Source organism: Wasmannia auropunctata, unplaced genomic scaffold (genome assembly GCF_000956235.1).
Source record: "Wasmannia auropunctata unplaced genomic scaffold, wasmannia.A_1.0 LD336069.1, whole genome shotgun sequence".
In the NCBI taxonomy this organism is placed as follows: Eukaryota; Metazoa; Arthropoda; class Insecta; order Hymenoptera; family Formicidae; genus Wasmannia; species Wasmannia auropunctata.
The window spans coordinates 1778306-1801011 of NW_012026821.1; the positions used below are offsets into that span (position 1 = coordinate 1778306).

Here is a 22706-nt window from a genome sequence, read left to right on the forward strand (position 1 = left end):
TATATATACTAGAACAAAACAAAGCGCGCGCTTAAATATACTAGAACAAAACAAACGCACGCACGCACAAATACAAAATCATATTAAATATCTCATTACTTTTATATATCTCTTACATATATCTCATATTCTACCTAAAAAAAGGCATGTTAAGTCGATAACTTCCATTTTTCGTGCAATTAAATTGCACAAATAAAAGATATTTTTCAAAAAAGTGTTATGTTTATCTTATAAAATTTATCTTCTAAAATCTTATTAACAACTGCAAAGAAAATCTTTATTAATTTATATAGATTAGTTGTATTAATTTCTATTTCTCTTTAATAATTTTTTTGTCCAATTAATTATAGAAAAGTAAGATAGTGAGACATGAATTTATTATACTATAATTTTTAATACTGAGACTATTTAGTATTTTGCTGATAATACCGCATTAGGTTATTATTATCTATAAAATTTGAATGCCGACATTCTTTCGCAATATTTAACGCATGTTAACTTCCCACTGTAAATGTTTCGCGTATTTCGTCGAAGGACAAGGAAGAGGTGGAGAACGATATTGCTTGTGTCTGCAGCTGCAGTCGTGTGGTCCGCACAAGTGGCACGTGTGAGGGCAGCCGTCCGTGAATTTCGTTATACGTGCTCGCGAATTCTAAGCGTGCGCACGTGTATCAAAGAGAATATATATATACTTATACACTCTGAGTAACTTTATTGGTTTCGTCGCCCCGACTTATTATTCGTACTTTTATGTCATACAGCCGGCCGTTACGCGAACTTATTGCGGTATAGCGGCCCGGCCACGTTTCTCCCCTCCCTGCTCTCCGCCGTCATGACTTATTGCAAATTCTAAAAAGAAGTTTTAATAAAACGGAGCGGTAGAGCTCTGGGAAATGTTGATTCTATTGGGGGAAGCTCGCTGCCGCTGACAAGCTGTTCGATATCTCACGTTTAATCCGACTCTGTTTCGCGTTTCATTTTGGGTTGTCAATGTTTTTTGCCATGTTTCCAATACGAAATTTGACGATCGCACAGACGACGTTCTTGCTCGTAATAAAATATATGGTGAATGTTTCTCTAATTTTTCCTATCGGCTTACGACGCATTTTGCAATCATTTGCAGGTTCTGTATAATTTACATTCGGAGTAAATGAGACTAAAAATAAAATTCGTACACGTGCGAAATAAAATATTCTTTTATACTGAGGTACATTATTTTTTAAAACTCCATCACCCGTGCGATATTGTTTTAGCAAAATAATTCGGATTTATGATGTTGGGCTTTACTCGTGTTACTCACCCGTCGATAAATGGCCGTGTTAAAAATCACCAGCATGATAAACGGGAACATGTAGTACACGAAGAAGTACATCCAGTGGATGTACAGGGTGACGTAAAACTCGTTGCTCCTTAATTCGGTTGCGTCTACGCAGTACACCGTGATATTGTACTTCCAGTGCCTCTCGTTGTACACTTTGATTTCCCAGAATCTAAATAAATTCAGAAATTAATTTTTCCGTTAATTTCCAGAAGTGACTTCAACTGCTGTTGCAATCGACTGATTGCGAGTGCAGCAAGTTTTTCAAATTCTCTTCTTCTTTCATCTTTTCTCTCACTACGAATGTTTTACATTACATCGTTCTAAATGATACAAAAAATCGAAAATTTAATTGCAATTATTTTAAAGCTTTTTTTTATTATACCAATCTTATTATAGATATCTATCATGTACTAATCTTCATTTAACGGCTGTAAATTGAGAGAAGGCATGAGAAACGTTAAATCGATTACTCACTTGGGCAGATTGTAAATAAAGGCGACGATCACTATGACTGCCACTGCCACTTGGGCCCGTCCGTAAGTGCAGAAGGATCTGGCTTTCAGCGGATGGCAGACCGCGATGTATCTCTCTAAAGTCACCGTTAACGTCAGATACACCGTCACAAATTGCGCTATGCAAGCCAGCGGATACAGGTACCTGATGGTCTTCGGATAGACGATGAATTTATAGTCGAATAGCGCGCCGGTATACGTGTAAATTGCCGGTAATCCGTAGATTAATACCTATAAATGCATAGTTTATAAATACAACAAGGACAAGAGCTTCTTATGTAATATGTATTCTGAATTTTCTCCTTTATCATTTGCTCGAATTCGGCTTTTACAGTTTTTTTAATAGACAATCGTTGAAATTTTAATTAATAAAATAAATTTGTTCTTATAGTTATATTACATCAAAATAAATTTTTCCATTATTTATTTGGATCTTTATTTGTATGACATTAAAAATATTTTTACAATTTTAATTAAATAAATCTTTTAAATATTTTGTTAAAAAGTATTCCATTTTAATTAGTTCACTCTTTAGCAAATGTTATTTTTAAAATACTTTTCCGTGAAAAAAATACTTCAATACTTTAATCGACTGTTATTTATAGACGTGTACGCCGTCTTTATGCTCGCGACGTTTAATCGATGAGTACTTAAATAGTTCGTTAGTAAGAGGGAGCGCGAAGTCGAGGGTGAGTTCGCTTCGAGTAATTAATTAATAATCAGGGTGGCTTGTGTAATGTGGCCTCGAGAGGGTTGGCGGGATGCGTCCCTCTCCTCCGGCTCATCTCTTTTAAACCGGAAGATCCTATTTACCACGACTGTGTCAGCTCTGTTAGTCTTGACTTTATCCGCGAAACCGCGTAACACGTGGTGACTTATTTACATAAGCTTGACGTGTGATCCATATTAGTCTACAGAGTCTTGGCGGGCCATGTATTTTCGACGACATTAATTCTTCTCCTCTGCGTCGCGAATTTATATTGACAAGCATTGCTACGAGGGTGACGTACAAAATTACTCTACGTAAAACAGATAAAACTTGATCTATATGATATCTGATCCTTTATTATATCATTTCATTTATACTGAAGATATAAATGAGAGAAACTAAAATCTCCGACAAAAATTAAAACCAATTCTATCGTAAAATGTTTGAAAAATAAATTTTTTCTATACATTTGATTTACTCATAAATTTTTTTTCAAAATTATATTTTGTATAATTATTTTTAGATATATATCATGTATATATATAATCATATAATTGGACGTATCATAATTTATTAGTTCATTTTTATACTACCTGGAGACTGAATATATGTACGTATTTTTCCAGCAGAGTATATTTTCAAATTAAAATTTTCAAATTTAGTAATGCAAATTACAAAATTTGTTGCGGCCATTTCTTCAACGTTCTTCGTAGCAACAAATTTTCTTCTTTATATTCGCTTTGGATTTAAAAATTGTAAAATCTGTAGAGTCACATAAACGTATGTAAAGTTGACATATTCGAGGTAAAAAATGCGAGAGCATATAGGTAAAATACAGATAAAGGGATACATATATAAATTATATTTTTAGAAAAATAGCTGAAATTGTATGAGATAAACCGGGGACGCACTACTGGATTATATTAAAGAGAATTTATTTTAATGAAAAACTCGGCTCTGTTGGAAATTTACGACTGCGTGAAACACGGGATTAAGGGTAAAATTAAAATGAAAGGTCTTGCGGCTGGATTTTTACTACAAAGTATTACGGCCGCAGTGACAGGGATGTTTTATAAAAATTGAATTTCGATATTTAACGTTCATTATCAAACATCCTTCTTTTCATACTCTTAACTATTTCGTTTGGTACGGCAAAGATTAATTAATTGTCAGGTTCGTCTAACGCGAAGGTAAATACGCGAGAAATTTTGCATTTTTAACTCATCAGTGAAAGATATTCGTACAAAGGATGTTTCAAAACCATGATTGAAATAATAACTTAATAAAAAAGCAGATACTTTTATCGCGTGTAAAATATTAATTAAACTTATAAGATTACATTTTTTAACTTTTATAATAAATAAATGTTTTAAATTGAAAAAATTTATAATTGGATATTATTTTAATTAAGCTATAAAAATTTTTTACATCTAGTTATTTTTAGTTATTTTTAATTATTTTTTATATTTAATATTATATTAAGTATAAAATGCGATCTTTGAATGAAAATTTCATTCAAACGAGGATCTGTGTAAAGTTAAATAAAGAATAAAGTTTTGCAATACATGTACATGTAGCTTAATTCACGGGAGATTCTTTCATTCATAATTACGAAATTACTAATTAACGTTAACGCTAAAATAGATAGAATAACCATTTTTCTGCATTTTGTCGCGCGTTTTGTGACGGTGCTTCGAAAACATCCCGTATATCCGACAAAGAGGATTAAACATGTTGTCTCTGAAACGTTAACTCGTATCACTTTCGACATGAGCGAGCTCGGTTGATTCGAGAGCTATTGTTAATAAAAGATAAACGGTAACAAGGCGTCGCGATAAGCCCTTCGAAATGCAACTCAATGGTTCAGGAACGACGCGAATGGTGGATGTTTTTTTTTAAATTTTATCTGGTGCGCATGATTGATTGGCAGCGGCCAGACGCGACGGTAAACGCTGGGTCATCCGATGGCAATTACGAATCGTTCCACGATCCTATTGAAAATCGTTTCTGGTCATGTGTGCCAATTAAACATTGATTTTCCGTACGGCCGGTTGCGATTTATCACACGTCGCAATTGAGGTCGCGGTGAGAGAAGTCGCGATTTGAGAAGACGTGTCTTTAAGTTTTGCAAAATAAATCTTATAGAGTATACATAATGGGTGGAAATACATATTTACATATTCCATACATATTTACGCTTAGCTGAATTTAATAATTAAATCGTTTGGGCAAACACTAAATATCCATCGCATCATTGATTACATTTGACTAGCGAAAGGTATTTAAATTTCATCCGTTATCCTTTTAAAGAAAACAAGTGAAACTTTTTAGGTATATAATAAATAATTTAATAATGTTTTGACTAATATAAAATTATAAAATATTAATATCCGATGTATAAATTTAATATAATTTATATTAATTTAATATATGTATTAAACTCATTATTCTATTAAATAATAAAATGTCCCTTAAAAGCTTTTAAATTCAAGCACATTAATTTCGGTATAATAAAAACTCTCATATTATTTCTTCGTAATAAGGGCGAAAAGTAGCTCGACGAAGCTCACTCGAGTGGCTGTTAACTTTGACCGTTTCTTTTACATTAAACGTGCAATATTTCGTTTTACGACCCTGCACAATAATTCTAGCGTTTGAACTCCGCATTAATGCGAATTCATAAAAATGTTCACGAGTTTAAACGAGGTATCAGCATATTTTTTTCCTTCACGTAAATTTCCAATTACTTCAAAGTGTCAAGAAATGAAGCTAACGGTACATTAGCTTATATAAGCAAACCACAATTTTCCGCATTTATTAATCACATTTACTGGCTCTTTAAAGAATTATATTTTACTTATTCTTGTGACTTTTTAAAACGCTTTTTACGTCCTTGCGTAATTTTTATCTCGATTACTCGTTTCTTTCTCGTAAAGCTTAAATATATTTATTTCTCTCGCGCAAGAAATTAAGCAAGGCGTAATTACATATACCAAGAGAGACTTACCGCGATGATGATCAGTACGGTGTCGCATCTGGCCAATCCGATCAGCAGATAATTGATGGACGACTTCATCTGCGGCCGCGACAGGATGATCATCGAGATCGTGTTACCGAAGATCCCGAAAAGACCGATCAGGTTGACGAATATGCCATAAATGATGAAGTCGGGCAGGCTGTTGGTATTGACCTCCTGCCTACATTCGAGTGGCCCGTCGTAGCTGTCATTGCTGTAGTTATAATGCATGAATCCACCAACGTCATAATAATCGGAAGCGACCGTCGCCGTCGTCGTTATCGAGCTTATTTCCATCACGTTCAGCAATTTTCTATCACTTCCCGATTTTGCATTGCCTTTCGATCTCGCCTTATCACGTTACCATCTTCACCCTCGCGAGCTCCTTGTCCTCCCTGTCTAACCTTGTCTCTTGCTTGTCTTCAATTCTGATCAAATTTTCGAGCTCTTCGAGTTTATCAACTGCAAATTATTCGTATAATTTTTGGCTTAATTGTTTTGTTACTTAATTGCATTCTCGTAAATTAACTTACAATGTTAGTCCTTAAACATTTGTTTTTGTCCGAGAGCGTCGAATCTTCTACGATCACGGAGAGCCTGGGTGCCTAATAAATTCTATATATGAATTTTTTATTCCATTGTTTAGCCTGGCTGAGATAATATTTTTCGCAATAAATTCTTTTCAGTATTTTAAGATGCTTATAAGCATCGATTATAAGTATTATATAAGCATAAGATTGTGATCTCGCTATTCCAGCCTCGGCTAATGATTGCGTTGCAAATCCGAAATTTATTCGGCACGCTTAAGTTTAAACAGCTGAATATAATGGATTAAAAATTCATATAGAATTTATTAGGCACCAAGATCCAGCCGTGACCATAGAAGGCATTCTCGAATTTATTTGTGTTGTTCACATACGTCTAGTTTAAATTATTATTATTTGTCTTCGTCATTTTTTGTATTATTACTTGGCAATGACAATAGGCTAATAGATCGACCGCAATATTCGATTATTGAAAATTTATATTTATAAAATATGTACGATTTAAAGAGCAAATATAATACATTTAAACATAAAATTTTTTTGTATTAAAAGAACACGCGATTTAAAGTTACGCTAACACATATTCTAACACTACTTAGGTTTTAAGATTTATTTCTTTTTTTTCGTGTATACGTAAAGGCTTCGTTACATATATGTATTTACTCTAATGTTCTTTCGGATTGATTTAATTTTTGTTAAGAAAAAGTCGCGGAAAAAGAGTTCACTTTCAGTCAAGCGATCCGCGTCTGAAAGCTTGAAATCGCTAAAGTTTATCCCGATGAAAGATCGTCGCCACGTTTTAAAAAGAAGAAACTAGTCTTTCGCCTTTGTTATCAAATGTCGACTTGACGACTCGAACTCACGTTGCCTTTCGGAAGATATTGAAGCGAATCCGGGTACCATAACGTCGCGATCCCCTGCTCGATTTATCTTGCTCCTCGATTGTGTCTCGTGGAGAGAATCGTATCGGTTTTGTCGACGCCGCGTAGAGAGTTCCGCATAGATGCTCTTACGATGTATCGCAGTTTTACGACGAACCGCGAGCCGCCTTGCCATCCGAATCCTTGGTCGCAGTAACTTGAACGGCGATACTCTGCGAACTGAAGGTAAGAAAATGTACATTTTTTTTACGAAGTAAACAATTGCGTTTTCCACGCGCCTTTTAAAGAAGCAGATATTATTTCAATTATTATTGATGATAAAGAAATAGTATATGAATCTAATATTGTGGAATCATAAGCGAGAATCGCAATAATATAATAGCAATCTTGAGATGTACAGATTTTCAATATTATATTTTAATATCGTAGAGTTTCTCATTATCTCTTTGTGATGCATTTCGAGCGTTTTTGCAATTTAAAGTTTCATTTCAACGAGTTTGTCATTGCTACCAGTTCACCGAGCGTAACAGCGGGTAATTCGCGTACAGTTATATGATTTATTAATCTAGTTTATTCGCCACAACGTTTACCGAGTGCCTTTCGTGGGCCGTCGGATTTGTTTGCAAACAGACACGGTCGATCGCGTCCGTCGAGCTGCGTAAATAGCGCATAGTTATAAGAAATAACACGCGGAGTCACCGTCAAAGGTTCCTCACGATCAGTGTGTGTTGGAAATCTCGACCGAGTAAGTTCGCGAGTTCGTCAATTTGAAGCTGAGAAGACGTACATTTTCCACGGCGTGATATTGGCGAGTAATAGCAATTGGATTTACCTATCGGACCTATTCTCGGGTAATTCTCCCGTTCGGAAGCGCTCCCAGGATTTGCGTTTAAATTGGATCACATATATAAAATCGGTGAGAATCCTTACTTAAGCGAACACGACATAAGCTATGTTAAATCATTTATGTATTGGTATTAAAATTATTTACAGATTTGCTCGTGTTTCGTTTTTTAGCCAACGACTTTTGACTGTTTCCAGGCCAGAAGATAAACGTATGTACTGAAATATTATTATATTGCTTGATACAAATCGCTCCTTCGTTGATTAAAGCGTAATTACGATAAGAAATTATTTTCTCCCTTAAAGATATTTGCTCTTATTGTGAAAAATTCTGAAATTCTGAAATTACATTCTAGTGGAACACTCAGGCTTTACGACACGTTATATTCGTACCGCGCAAATGTTTCGATTTATCTGACGGAAATAAAAGTAGATAGAACCGCTCACGGACGGATCGTTCGATGTTGCCGTGCAAATAAAAATTTATCACTTTTTCTGAGTCCAATGATAGTTAAACGGGATAGCGCGGGTTAATGCGCAATTAAACGCTCTTTTCAGCCACTTATTCTGCATTAATTAATTTATTACAATGATTTATACTCGTTTTACAATCTCGGGGATAAATGGACGGGAATCTTATCTACGACGAATGGTGACGGACGCGATAAGGGTTTGCGATTACGTGCTTTGCGAACGCGTATATACGTTCACGCTTGTGTGCGTTATCGCGGGCGCACACATGTACGCGCGTAAGGGCGTAAAGATACGTCTTGCGTGCAATACCGATTGTGTGTTGTCAGCACGGCTGATCGCATCGGCGACGTTCACGTCCGTTCGAAAGCGACCCTATACGGCTGCGTATATGCGACGCAGCTGCATATCGCCAATTGCGGTATACCTACTCGATTTCCGCACCGCCGATATCGCGCGCGGTTACGGTCTTCCGCGTTTCCGATCATCTCCGTTTCAATTTGTAACAATGTCACCCCGCCGTTTGCCTCACACAAGCTGATAGAAACGGCTGTAACTGTCTTATATAGAGATTTATATAGCATCTAGAAATTTAAACAAAGAGGTTTCTTCTTAATACTGTATCGATATATCTATGCAAAAGATTATTTTTAGATAAATGCCTTCTCATCCAATTTTCATTTAATTAATAATACAATAATAATAGCTTTAATGAGTGCAAACACATAAATGTAGAAAAAACAGTAGTAATGAACAAAGATGGTTGTAGTTGATATGCTGATTTGAAATCTAAACTAAGTAATTAGTTAATTTGTATATAATATGAGCGAATGTAAAAACGTATTTTATAGCACATAAGTAGCACAGAATACATAAAATTTTTAAAATCTATATTTCTTATTTTTATATTTCTTATTTCTATTCCTTATTTTTGTAACGCGTTTTATATATTTGTTTAAAGCAATCCTTTTTCATGTTATTTCCAATCATTTTACGCAGATATTATATTGCAAAAGATTTTAGCTAATTTTGAAATTAATATCTAAGAACAATTTTACACACAAAATTTTCCTTCGTGATGTATTGGTTCCAAAGCTGTAACGCACTGAACGTCCCAAGAAAAAGGAAGGACTTTCTGCCCGGAATAAGAATAGATAAAAATCTCACGCGTGTGCAATCGTTACGTAATCCGCTTACTCCGGAAAGCCCCTTAAATATCTTTTGACATTTGGAGCAAATTGGAAAAGCGTAGGTCAATCTTGCAGAAATTACCTACTACACGTGTGTCAAGCTCGCCTCTTCGGCATTCAGATCACGCCGGGCACCGGGATTCACCGTGGGGGTCCAAATAAATGCCCCCAGCTGTAAATTATTCCGTGTGGGAGCCGAGCCGCGATTCGCGTGTCACTTGAAGACAAAAACCAATTTGCGCCGGCTGATCTATTCCCGCCGGGTGGTCGACGAAAATCCGGCCCGTCGATCAACTTATTTTTAAACTCTTTCCTCCCCGCCGGGATATATACATCACGCGTCGTCGAAACGCGAGAAAGTTTCGCGAAGTCGGCGTTTAACGCACATCGGGGAAACCGGAGTAAGCGAGCAGGTATCCTCTTCTGCTTTTCGGTCTTGGCACGCGTCTCGACGTCTCGGAACGCCGAGATGGCTGGCCACCTCTTTGATAACGTTGCGTAACAGCGATATTTGCGCGCGTCCGAACAGAAACGCACGTAAATTCGCACTTCGCGCGAAGCAGCGTCTGCGGGATGCCAGAATTAATTCGCGGTAATCGAGCGCCCGTCGCGCCGCGCGCGCAATTAGTGTGTCTAAATTATAACGTACGTGCTTGTGCTAATTTACAGTAAAAAAGGCGCGGCTCTATTAAACATCGTAGCTATTAAATAAACATACCATATCTATGTTATTTCACATTGCTACTGCGTAATACTCTTCATCTACATAATATTCTTCATCTACATTAGCTGAAAATTAAATATTATATTATTTCTAGGTTTGTTACATTAATTACTTATATATCGAATATATGTTTCTCGTATATTTTGCGTGCATGTAGATGAGAGGAAAATAATGTTCAATGATTATCTTAAACTTTGAAATTTGCTTTATATATGACGATACACGTGTGCCATGCCTATTTCTCATGCGAAATACGCCGTATCGTACCCTTCCCTTCATTCCGAGACATCGGCATGAGCCGGGAACAAAAAATACAATATTTCTTCGCTCCGCACAGAAGATGTATTCAGGCGGGCTCTTCCTCTGTTGTGGCAGACCCGCTCGCGAGTAACTTCGTGGGTCACATTTTTACCCTTTTTTTTTATTCGGTTTGCCTTGAGGCATAATACATTTGTCAGAAATGACATTCCGTCTTTTCGTGAAGTCATTCGACTTTTTTCAAACAAACATTTTTCACGTGATAGTATTGAAACGATGATTTATATATACATTCCGCAGCAAGAACCGAAATGACATTTCTGTATGAGAAAACTTTTAGATTATATCCCCTTCTCTTCCTTCCCATCTCCCTCCCCCCTCTCTCTCTCTTTCTCTCTCTAAATCGCAGCATTTTATACAGTTTTTTTCAAGCATTCTTTAATAATGCACTTTCGTTTCTCGAGTAGGTATTTTTAGACTTATTAAAATGCTTCCTTTGCAGATTTCCTCTCTTTCCCCATCTCTTATTTCCAGAATAAAATTATCTGACCAAGAGTGAAATCGCATTGCAAAACGGAAGTCAACTGCACAGGCGATAACAAAATTTTCTTCTGGGACGAAACTCATCTCTGGAAAGAACGATAAAATTTTCACCGTAGAGAAAGAAATTGTAAACTTTATTATGCAAATATCCTCGCGCGGAACAGTTTCGCTAATTAATTTTCTCTCAATACCGTCAGAAAATATTATTGTCGTAATTAATTATATTACGAATGCATTAAAATACTTGCTTCTAAACTAATTTCCCTTGGACAGCGGATAAAGCTATGAGAGAGAAGCTGAGATACGCAACGGCGCGTCTTGAATGCATTCCGGAGGTGATTTACGGGAAGTACAGGTTAACGCGAAATGCATCCGACCGCAATTTGCCGCCCGCAAGAGAGATGCATTTTTGTTTCGGGTACGCCGCGGATTAATTCGAGGCTTTATTATTGCAGCGGCATATCCTTCTCTTTCCGCCTCGTTAAGCACGATCTCTACGTTCCGCGGCAGTCGCAATTTTTCGAACGAGAAAACATGTCTCGGAGAACAATGACCGGCGATATATTCTATCTTTTATTTCATCGTGCAATGTAATGGACTATATTCTCGTTTTTTCCGTTTTTTTCTCTTTTCATTTCAATTAAAACGGCAGATCCCCTCACAGATTAAAACTGCAGATCCCCTTGAAATGCTATACGCCAAAAGATTCGCGCGCAACAGCAGTCGTTAATTTAAGCACATTTTATCAGAGGAAAGTAATCGGCTTTAAAGAAAAGCTGCGCGTTGTGTTTTAATAATGGTTTTTTACCTTCCTTTTTTACTTATGCGTCTACGTGTCTGACCGCGCGCGTGTTAACAAGAAATAACGGAAGAATTACCGGAGAGACTAAGCGGATTGTTTGCGAACGGAGCCCCACTTTTTACCTTCGTCAAATATCGATAAATCTTTTTTTGTTTCGCGAGTTTATTCCGGAGCACTATGTATATATGCGTGCGTGACACTGCAATGACAGGTGTTACACGAAGACGGCCATACCCACTCGAAGTTCGGCTAAGCGCGGAGGACTGAAAAATAGTATTTATATCGATGTGCGAAACGATAGTCTAGCTATATATATATATATATATATATAGAACACTCTCGAAAACTCTCACTGCACTCTGGTAACACGTGTATTAATGACAGCTACCAGAAGCTAAAAAAAAAGGCTCTTGTCTCACTGTTGAGACGTTAATATCTCACGAGCTGTAAGCTACGAAATATTAACCAAGTAAACGGAATTCTTCTCGCCGCTGAACATTGGAATTTGGATTATTTACACATACGTTATTGAATATTTCAATAACAGCTACGTGTTGTTATGAGAAAATAAAGGGACTACATTTAATAAGTCTTTCGAGGCTAAGTTTTTTTAAAATTAAACGTCCCTGTTTTAAAATGTGAACGACACTTTTTTTAAAAAAGCTGCAGAAAATGACATAAACATTGAAAAGTTTTAATTCAATTTAATTAAAAGACTTAACTTAGCAAACCAACTTAACAAATCGAATCATGTGATTGTCTACGTTTGTGCCTTACGTTTATCTTGTCGATAAAGTGTTAAACCGAAACGTCGGAGACTCGTTAATTCTAGATATACACACTAAGGTCCTCGGAACCCTCAGCAAAACTTTCTCGATTTGGCATTTCTGAAATTGGAATGGGAGGGATTTGGGATATTGACGTAAAAAAAGTTTGGGATCTCCTCGGTAGGAAGACGTATTGACGCGGCAATTGTCGCTCAACAACCGAGCAGTTGAAGTGAGCCCACACGGTTCCCGGAACTGCTTGCAGTTTTGTTAAAAAATTAAAATATCGGATCGCCGAATTTTTTGTTACTATTTCAAGTATGCCCTTTCATAATTTTCAAGGATTTTTTAAATCGGTCTATAAAAACAAAAGAGATATGATTTTTTGAAAAAGATGCTTAAATCGAGATTTTATCGCGTTTTTGAACTTTCCTTTTTCTTTGAACCCGTATATCTTAGGAGCTTTTTAATTCGACTTTTAAACATTGTGGGCTTGTTTCTTGGTCGATTCTCTATCGATTGAAAAAAAAATTAATTGAAATATGTTCATTTTTACTAAAGTTACAGTAATAAATATGGATGGGGTTCCCGAGACCTCAGTGTGTATACGACGTCGTAAAAAAAAAAACTGTATACCTAGAGTTAAAGATTGGCACGTACATTTGTCACTGAAACTTTTTATTTATCAAGTGGGTCGCGCCGGTGTTACGCTTAGTTTCGTTGCCCCCGCAAAGTGGAGCGGTCAGGAAATGAGATGGGATTAGTGTCAGTTGTAGGTAATAACGCCGAAGCGTGAACGCAGCAGCTGGTACCGGCGGCGTCGTTTCCACTGCGGACATTACGGAAGAAAGCGCGCAGGGCTCCCCGGCATCCTATTCTGCTTCTGCGTATTTGCATAATTACGTGACTCCGTTCGCTCTGAGCCTGCAACGGCAACCGAAACGGCATCAATCTTGCTGCCGAGGCTCCGCGATCGTTCCCTGAAATGGGATCGTGTTTCTCTCTGCCTCGTTATTCGGGGAGGAACAGAGAGATCCCCTCCGAGAAATAACTCAAAATAAGTCCTTTTGAGCAATAACGTCAAAGCGTGTAGCAAAAATGAGAGAGCACTGTGTTCGTAACTCTTACAAATCACTAAAACGTCGTTGTCTTTTTTTTTCCTCCATTGCGGCACTTTTTTACCGCGATGAAAAAAATTTACTGCGAGAATAATAGGATTAACGCATCCACGCAGATATATACTCTAACCGTTTGCACGGTCGTTAATCCTCCATTAGTCGCACGAGAGGCAACCGAGCTGGATGTTAATTATACTCGATATAATTTACTCGGCGACCAATCTTTTTCCGAGAACGTTTTAAATTTCTTACTTTCATCCTCTGCTTTGTTTACCCTCTACATAACTGCGACAATCCTACTGCGAGAAACTACGCTTTAAATCCGACTGTCGTCGACCCGCACACAGATTTTCACATTTTTACATATTCTTAGTACATATACATCCGTCCTTTTAACATTTTTAAGAAGTACAACTTCTACTTTTTTCCAAAAAGATAAAAATTATATATTTTCCATCCTTTTATTATTCTTATCATTTTCTGTCGTTTTAACCGACTAAGAAATGATGGATGAAAGTTCTTATAACAAAACATATTTCTCGCTGCCGACGCGTGAAATCATTTCACCGTTTGTTACAACTATCTCGATCACAATCATATAAACAGAGGAATTATTTTCACATTTTACACTTACGACGCGCATCGTCATTCTTATACGAATGACCTATTTCGGTGACAGTTGGATGATCATTTTTCAACAGAATCCACACGCGTCATTACCTTTCCGGGTACATTTTTTTAGGACGTCTCCGTTCCTCGGAGGATTTAATTTCCTGATTGAAACTGTTGCTGTACATGTGAAATATCGTTTTTACATCACCCGGCTAATAGGACGCTTGAATATTTTTAATTGAAGGGCGAAACAGCTTTCGGTGATGTCAGAATAATGTCCTGAATAAAGTGCAGATGAGATTCAAATTTCCAGCCGCCAGACGTTTCGTTGCCGCGGCGTCCCGACGACGAGCGTCGGGCGTTTGTTTTAATAAGTGTTAAACGCTTTCGTACCCGCGCAAATGTGTCAACGTAGCCTCCGTAAACTCGTGCAGAAATTATCGCGACCATACGTTCCAAGCTGATCATCATCGCTTTTATAAGAGCCATCCGTTGCGAAATTGGCGGGTCGACCACAAGGGAATCTAAGATTGCGACAGGCCTACTGAGGGCTGCTTTTATTAATACATCACCTGATCACTCTATTCATACTGACGCCAATTAAACGAATTCATTAGGAACCTTGTGTACACTGATTCGTGTGTGAACAGTTGGATAAAATCTATTCCTAACAGTTTCTAACTCTATTTTCCCAAATTTCGGACCCGGTATTTCGCGCAATCAAACTAACGAATCGCAAATTAAACTATAAATTTCACGAAATTATAAGATTTATAGCTATAATTACATGGAAATACGAGAAAGAGCATATAAATATATAACATAATAATAAATACAAGTTTAAAAAATATAAATTAATATTTAGACAATTCAGGGAAAATGTAAACTTTCATATTAACATGTGTTTTCAAATTTATTTAATTTTTAAACAAAAATTGATGAAAAAAATAACAGAAAGTTTACTACAAAGAGTTATTAAAAATTTCGCTTTAGAATTTACAAAAACTTTAATTTCTAGAAAATTATTTTTATTAAAAAACTACAGCCATATCAAGATCTTGAATTTAATGAGATTGCCATTAATTATAATTGTCGCAAAAAATTATTAAATGAAAAATATTTGATGCACAGAGAAACGTAACGGAATTCCTCTATGTAATATTATTATCGCCCCGCAATAGAAAATTCCTTTTATACGGAAAGACTACTTTGTAGCAGAGCAGCGCGCGCGTTCTCTTTGAGATCGATGTTCTCAACTATTGAACTAGAATATTGGCGCCAACTATTGAAAGCATTCACCCGAGCGTAACTGTGGTCCGATAATTTAATATTATTATGTTCACAAGAGGTGCCAGCAATATTTGGACAACTTTTATGGCTTTGCACTAACTTGCCGTCCCATTTTGGTCGGCCAGGAAAATGATTGTACAGGAAAATTCCATTTGCTGTTAGATCGACCGATTCAGATCGAAGCTTCGAGCGCGGCTTCGAACAATGACCCGTTTCACAATCTTTTCATTGAATATCATCTTTATTCGATGATTTTATTAAAAAAATTGGAATTTATTATTTTTACATTTATAATCTTAAGATGTATATATTTTATGAAAAATGATATCTTTCTATTAAAGAAACTATGCAATTTTTATAGATAGTAAAACAAAACTAACAAAATTTTTTGTACCAAAAACTGTTATATTTTCATATTAATTTTTATTTAAAAATCTGATGAATATGCATAAACGGTAAAAAATTCATTTGATGCTAAATGCAACACTGAGCTTTAAAGAACTTATTTCGAAGACAATTAAATCCAATTTCTCTAAAAAGAAGTTTAGAAAAAATATGTATATTGCATTTTTTGATTGATTAATTTTTAATCACATTCTCAGTTATTGAGAATATATAATTTAATAATTAACATAAATTCGAATTTTAAAAATCCAGTAAGTCTACGATATTCGTTTAAAGACGATATGTTACAGGGGCGAAAAGAGTGACGAGGATTCGCTCTAAGCGTCAAACGGAAAGGGCCTATCGTCGGCTCGGTAAAATGGTCAGCTGTCGCTTTCGTTATTGCCAACCCTCTAAAAATACAAGTAGCCTCTCTCTCTCTCTCTCTCTCTTTCTCTGCACCGCGCGGAGCTCTGAGTCAACTATAGGAACTCCTCGGCTAATTTTAACCGCCGAACACTGTCCGCCGAATGCTGTCCGCCGAGAATCTGCCGCGAAACTCCACGCGCGTAGCTTTTTGACGCTTCGCGAAACGCGGATGGACACTCTATCGAAAGTTTCGTAATTCGCATTGCGCCGTTCTCTCTTCTTGAAGCGAGGACGCAAGTTCGGTCGTAGCAAATTAAGTTTGAATTAAGCGAGCCGGGCTTGGCACAAAAGAAAAAAAAAAAAGTAGTTTATTATTTGCTCTCGTATTTACTCAAAACACAGCGAGGAAAGTTTTATCTTGACTGGCATTTCAATTGAAGAGTTTCAAGAACGTCTTCCAGCGGCGAAAACACCGCCGGCGTTCGAGCTCATAGGCGCGAGGGAGCTCTACTTTTCAGAGGAGAAATCTTAATTCGAAAGACTGAATCGTAATTTTAAATTTAAATAAGTTTTTCTCAGTGCGTGCAGTCGATTGTCATGCCACGTGCACGAGTGGATCACGCGAGGACTAGAGAAATAAAGTCGCGATCTAATCTTAATTTATTGCAGTTTTTAGTTGTAAGCTCCTGTCGAAAAGAGAAAAAGCGGCAGGATCACTCTTGACGAATGCAAAATCGATTTTTCCCAGTTTGAGTTACGAGGACTGAGCGGCGAAACTGGAACATGGATATTAAATATGGAGAAGAGAAATTAAATAGTGGTTCGATTTACTCTCCCCCTCGTGCGTGCGGTTACCTGGCGCGAAATTAATGGACGAAGAGATTAAGGCTCCTTTTTGTTTCCATCGGCCTTTCTATCCCGTTAGCGGCGCGCGCGTATTTGCGAAGTGCAGTTTGCCCCGCGATATAAACTCTTTTTAAGTAGATGAGGTTCGCGCCGTTGCGAGGCCAAGTGTTTACCAGGCGGAAAATCAAGTGTCTCCAGCGCCGCGGAAGGAAATTATTTCTTAATAAATCGTAAGAGAAAGATATATATGAATATAGGTCATACGGAGTAAACACGGAGAATGTCTCGCAATTCTCCGACAAAGATGAAAGTACATATTCCATTTTCTATTTCGGTGCAATTTGAAAACTCAATTTATATGCCATTGTTTTGAATCTAACAGGAAAAAAAATGTGTAAAAATGTGTAAAAAAGATAATTCAAAATATACATTTGTATGTTATATCGAATTAAAAAATATTTTGATATTACATGGGATTAAGTGATCAATAAAGTGGCGTTGAAAATAAACGAAAAATGAACAAGCTCTCTAGAACCTATCGGTCTTTTTATCTTGAGCGTCGAAAACTCTCGCAAGAGAAATGCATTTCTTTGTATTAGTTTAGTAAAGCGAGGCGAAAATTCATTACCGTGAACATGCATGCAGGGAAGGTGTGTTTGTTCCAAGTGATTGCATCTCGACGACAAGCATCAATTTTTTTCTCCGCAGATTTTCCCCGGTCGTGTATTCTCTAAATAAGAGCCGCGCGCGCGCGCGCATCGGATAGCTATCTCCACCCCGTGTCACTCTTGAGAGATAATGGGATTATAGCACGAGAGATTACTAGCCATACAAACAGCTCTAGAACGAGCCCGCGTGACGTCGGTCGGCGAAACGACCGCCGTTTATTTCGTAACGTAGCGTCGCGTCGTGCCGCTGCGATCAGAACGGCGTATACTTATTTGATAGCCCGACAGATGAAGGGTTCTTCGCGGCAGTAATTTGACCTACTTTTTTTTTAACAACTTGGTGAGATGAAGAGATAAGAGTTTGAATTAATTAATCCGATTAATTAAGTAAAGTCTGAATAAATAAACTGATTTAAAAAAATCAATCTAAATAAGTACAACAAGTTAATTAAAGTTGTGGTAAATTTTTTTATTTTAAAGACAATGATTTGTAGCTTTTATCAAGTTCTAAATCATTGTTGATTGCTGCGTTTACATCGTAAAAACTATGAAGTAAGAATTCTACGAATGCGATCAATCCTGCTGCAAGGATCAGTTAGAATCAAAATTGATTTTTTCACTGTGTTCTCATCGTGATTTCTTAACAATTCTTGACACTTTGACAGTTAGTTACGCATTTTTATGATTATACTGAACACGATCGAGAAATTCTCAATCTAGGATCTAATAAATATTTTCAATGTCGATGTAATTTGATGTTCTTAGAACGATCTGTTAATCAGATTATAAGATCCCGTTTCTTAAATTTTAACTTAAATATCAAAATTCCGGTGTTTCCACCATGTCGAATTGTGTGATAACGTATACAAGCTAGCGTGTTTATCTTCAGAAAACTCTCTTATCTGGTTGGTAGATTCGCGGCACAATTCGTGACAAGGAATACGGAATTGAAATCGATCCGTGAAACCAATCGGCGATTAGTGCGGGCGTCATTCGAAGGATTTGAATTATAATGTGCCTCCAATATTCACTGAATTAACGATTAATGGTTCTCACAGGTGCGCAAACTATCGCGAGGGATCTGGCTTGTATATCACAATCAAGGACGTGGACATAAAAATGGTCTGTGTCTTTATTTAAGATACGCCACTTGGTATCTCGTTTCCGTGAACATATTGCCTATCAACTTTTTTTCGCCCTGATGGAAATTAGGTTTCTTATTCAGGTTTCTTACATTAACTGCTAGTTGCTGCATTTTTATAAAAAGATTGATTCATTTAGCAACGGTTTAATGTACTTTTTATTAAAGCTATCTTTTTATTAAGGCCATCTGTCCTTAAGATTATGGCAGTCTGTTCTGAAATTATCTCTCGTTGCTTTTCCTCTCGTTTTCTGCGCCTGTGTCACCTTTGCGCCTTGTAGGCAGGTAATTTGGATAATGGCATTTTTACGACGAAATAAAATTGCGTGCTCTCTCAATGCGAGCATTGAGGCCAGTTTGCAAATGCAATTTGCAAACGGGAAGAACACGACTTGCGGATAACGTAAGTTTTTGTTACAAGGAGATGGAGGGTACATGTTTTTAATAAATGGATGATTTCATTCCCCCTTTGAAGTGATATCGACTCGTGCAAAATTTTACGTGGGATGATTATATATTTATCCGCGATAAATTTTATATTAAACAGCGACATCGTTAAATTTTAATATCGAAAGTTCCCCAGACATGTCTTTAATAAGCTATTAAGCAGAAAAAATTTAATTCGCAATTATAAATTAAGTGATAAAACAAGTTTGCTTATGTATATTTGAACGTTTTAAACATTTATTTTAAAATTACCTCGATTTTCTGATTACAAGTAAAGAATTATTTAGTGTCACATTACTGAAACAAATGGCGTTTCTTTTGATTGCTCTCAAATATGTTTAATAGTCACGATAATGTTGTAATGGAATGTGGTAATGGAATGACTATCTGAGAATATTGAAAAGGGATAAACAACCTATCCACGAAATAAGGCTCATCCTTAAGAGATTTCGTCAAATCTGATTATTCCAGGGATTTTTTCTTTGGAATCGCGCGAGATTTGGCTTACCAAACCAGATACTTTTTGATGGCGAAAAATCGTTCGAAAGGTAAAGAGGGATAAAGATGGGCATATTTACTTCGTTAATCTCTTTCGTTTTCGACATCTCTTCCTACACCTATTTACGTTTCTCTTTTATCCTGTCTATGTTATGTTGGCGTGAGCACAATAGGATAAATTTCTCGCAGACAAAGCGTAAGGGGTGCTCATCGAGGAGCTTTTCGTTAGCATTCATCGGGAAAATCAAGGACAAAAGCAAGGATTTCCTCCGGGGAAATGTTGGTGGGATCTTTCGAGACATTTATTAAAACTTAAGGATCGGTCTCACTTTAAATTGTGGCACCATTAACGAAGAAAATACGAATATTTATCTTTTTGTTGTATTAAATGATTTTATAAATAATATTTACGCTATGTCATAGTACTGTTGGAACATGTAACTCTTTGTCAATGTAAACAATTTAAGAATAATATATTTATATTATTTTCGATTACATCATAAAATTTTTCCTAGGAACGTACCTAATTTTTTTACATAAAAAGAACGGATTTACTGAAGTACCTAAAAATTTAACTGCATCTGAAAATAATTTTTTACATGTTGGATTAATTATAAAATAATTACATAAATGTAGGACGCGTGAGTATGATGATAATGCTACAAAAAGTTTTGACACATTTGAGCGTTCTATATACACATAATTATTTTAGTCCAACAAAATTATTTTCAGATTTAACTGAATTTTTTTAGATACTTCAAGATAGCAAAACCGTTCTTTCTGCGTAGGATTTTGATAAAATAATTCTTTTTCCTAGAAAATGTACTTTTTCTGCTTTGCAAACCTGATTTGTCTCGGCTTCCGCGTTTGCGTGAGTCCTTTTGAGCTCACTTATTTTCGTACATGGATTCGTAACGAACATTATTTTCCTTGTGGTGCTCCAAACGGATCCTTTCCGCGGATGTTACAAACGAAATAACGGCGATCTCGGTATAACTAAGTTCTGAGCCGGTGTGGAACTGCCATTTCTACCGTTCGTCCTCGCAGTTAGGATTTCCCGAGATTTTCACCGGCAGATTGGAGGTAGAGTAATTTAAGTTTTCGACGACGTGTCCGTATAATTTATCGTTTTGCGCTTTGGAACTTAATTGAAGTTACGATCGCGACTTTACCGCATGTGATTTCTCGATTTTTTGATGTGATCTCTCGCGTCAAAGGACACATCGCGATTTCAATATCACTTTCGAAAATTGATGTCTCATTCGTCTCCTTGACTTTATTTATTTCTTTTATAAATTATCAAAGCAAAGGTACTACAAATTCTACATTACTATTTTGTAGGAATTATTATTCTATTTTTCTAAATGTTGATAACATTTTTATCTTACTAAAAAATAATAGTAGACATTATTTGTAAAATAACTTCTCTGAAGCTTTTACTTCTCATTTTTCTACAATTTTGTTTTTACAATTTTCTACAATATTTAACACAGAAAAAAAGAACTCTCGTTTATATATTTGAAAGCTGAACTTTAAGTATATAATTCTATGCTTGAAGTAATTATAAGTACGTTTCATCACTTCTTCGATTTTGCGTTTGTTCAATAAGCAGTATTATTCAGTAGTCTCTCTAACTTCCTAACTCACAACTTCAACCAGAAGCCTCCCTTCGCCATCACGGAAGAATGTTTTCTCATTCAACATCAGCAGGAACTCTGGTTTTAACTTCGGGCTCAAGATCGCAATGCCAAAGCAGATAGAACAATATGATTTTCACTTCTATTAGGGCGAACTATTATCTATGCAGATCTTGGACTCGATACCGAATGGCATATAGATTGAGTTATCTATATATTGCTATTAAGGAATCTCTCTGAATTGAACTTGTCCAGCTGCGGTTAGTACTTCGAGATTCAAAGCGTATATTGGAAACTACATATATATGCTGTTTCTACACTTCACCGTGATCGGTTTGCCGTTCGAAATTGCTAAATAATTCAAACTTTTTGATGCAATTTTTTTTCCAACGGATACAATATCACCACAAATATACTCCAGGCCACAAATTTGGAAACACCGATGAAAATGCAGATAAACCATATGACGCACAACAATATGAATCACCGTGAAAAACGCAAATAAATAATGTTTTTGTGGTTTTTTGTGGAAATGATTGCATATTTGAAGAATTATTGTTAAAAAAAGACATTGTTATGAATATTTGAATAATTCCAAAAATGTCAATTTTTAAAAATATTTCCAACTTTTGGTCTGCAGTGTTTATATATATTATTGTTTGCATATTGTTGCAGTGTTTTATATATTATTTTAATAAAATACCTAATAAAAATAATATGTGTCAGTAAAATTAACCAACGATGGTATTGACATTTAATTCAGTCGTCATTTTGCATAAGAATGCGCGCGCTTGAATATAATTAAATTTTATATAGGAATTTGAATAAATCCCCGATTGCATTGCGAGAACAACGGCGCAATTCGACCACTGTTCATTAAACAGAAAAATACTGAAGCGAGTGAGCAACTTACAATAAATTATAATAGCCGGTTTGTATAACGCACGATCTCAATATTCACGATATTTGCAAACAGGCGAGTGTCCGCAAACATTGAAAATTAAAAATTCAGAATCTATCAAGATCTTCGTCATTTTGCGCACAGCGTTTCGCACGCTGTTTCCGTCCCGGTTATAAACAGAACGTAAGGTTAACCTAAGGAAAATTTGTGTAC

At 36.2% G+C, this 22706-nt stretch overlaps 2 protein-coding genes across 6 annotated transcripts in view; one reads left to right on the plus strand and one right to left on the minus strand.

Annotated features, from left to right (window-relative positions):
• The window catches only part of LOC105450092 (FMRFamide receptor), a 49667-nt gene that overhangs the window by 5651 nt on the left and 21310 nt on the right, over window positions 1–22706 (minus strand). For 3 of the 4 annotated variants that reach the window (XM_011689743.1, XM_011689744.1, XM_011689746.1), the window contains exons 2-5: window positions 6967–7203; window positions 5550–6020; window positions 1796–2064; window positions 1301–1490 (exon numbers count right to left, since the gene is read on the minus strand). In XM_011689743.1, coding sequence (XP_011688045.1) covers window positions 1301–1490; window positions 1796–2064; window positions 5550–5855 — 765 coding nt within the window. In that variant the 5' untranslated portion in view covers window positions 5856–6020; window positions 6967–7203. Of the gene's footprint in view, window positions 1–1300; window positions 1491–1795; window positions 2065–5549; window positions 6021–6966; window positions 7204–9570; window positions 9620–22706 lie in introns of those variants that run through there. The other variant, XM_011689745.1, reaches the window with a different exon arrangement.
• LOC105450091 overlaps window positions 7663–22706 on the plus strand; it is a 70691-nt gene continuing 55647 nt past the window's right edge. Inside the window, exons 1-2 of one of the 2 annotated variants that reach the window (XM_011689740.1) lie at window positions 7663–7900; window positions 7978–8039. The gene's annotated coding sequence lies outside the window, so the exon portion shown is untranslated. The remainder of the gene's footprint in view (window positions 7901–7977; window positions 8040–22706) is intronic. The other variant, XM_011689741.1, reaches the window with a different exon arrangement.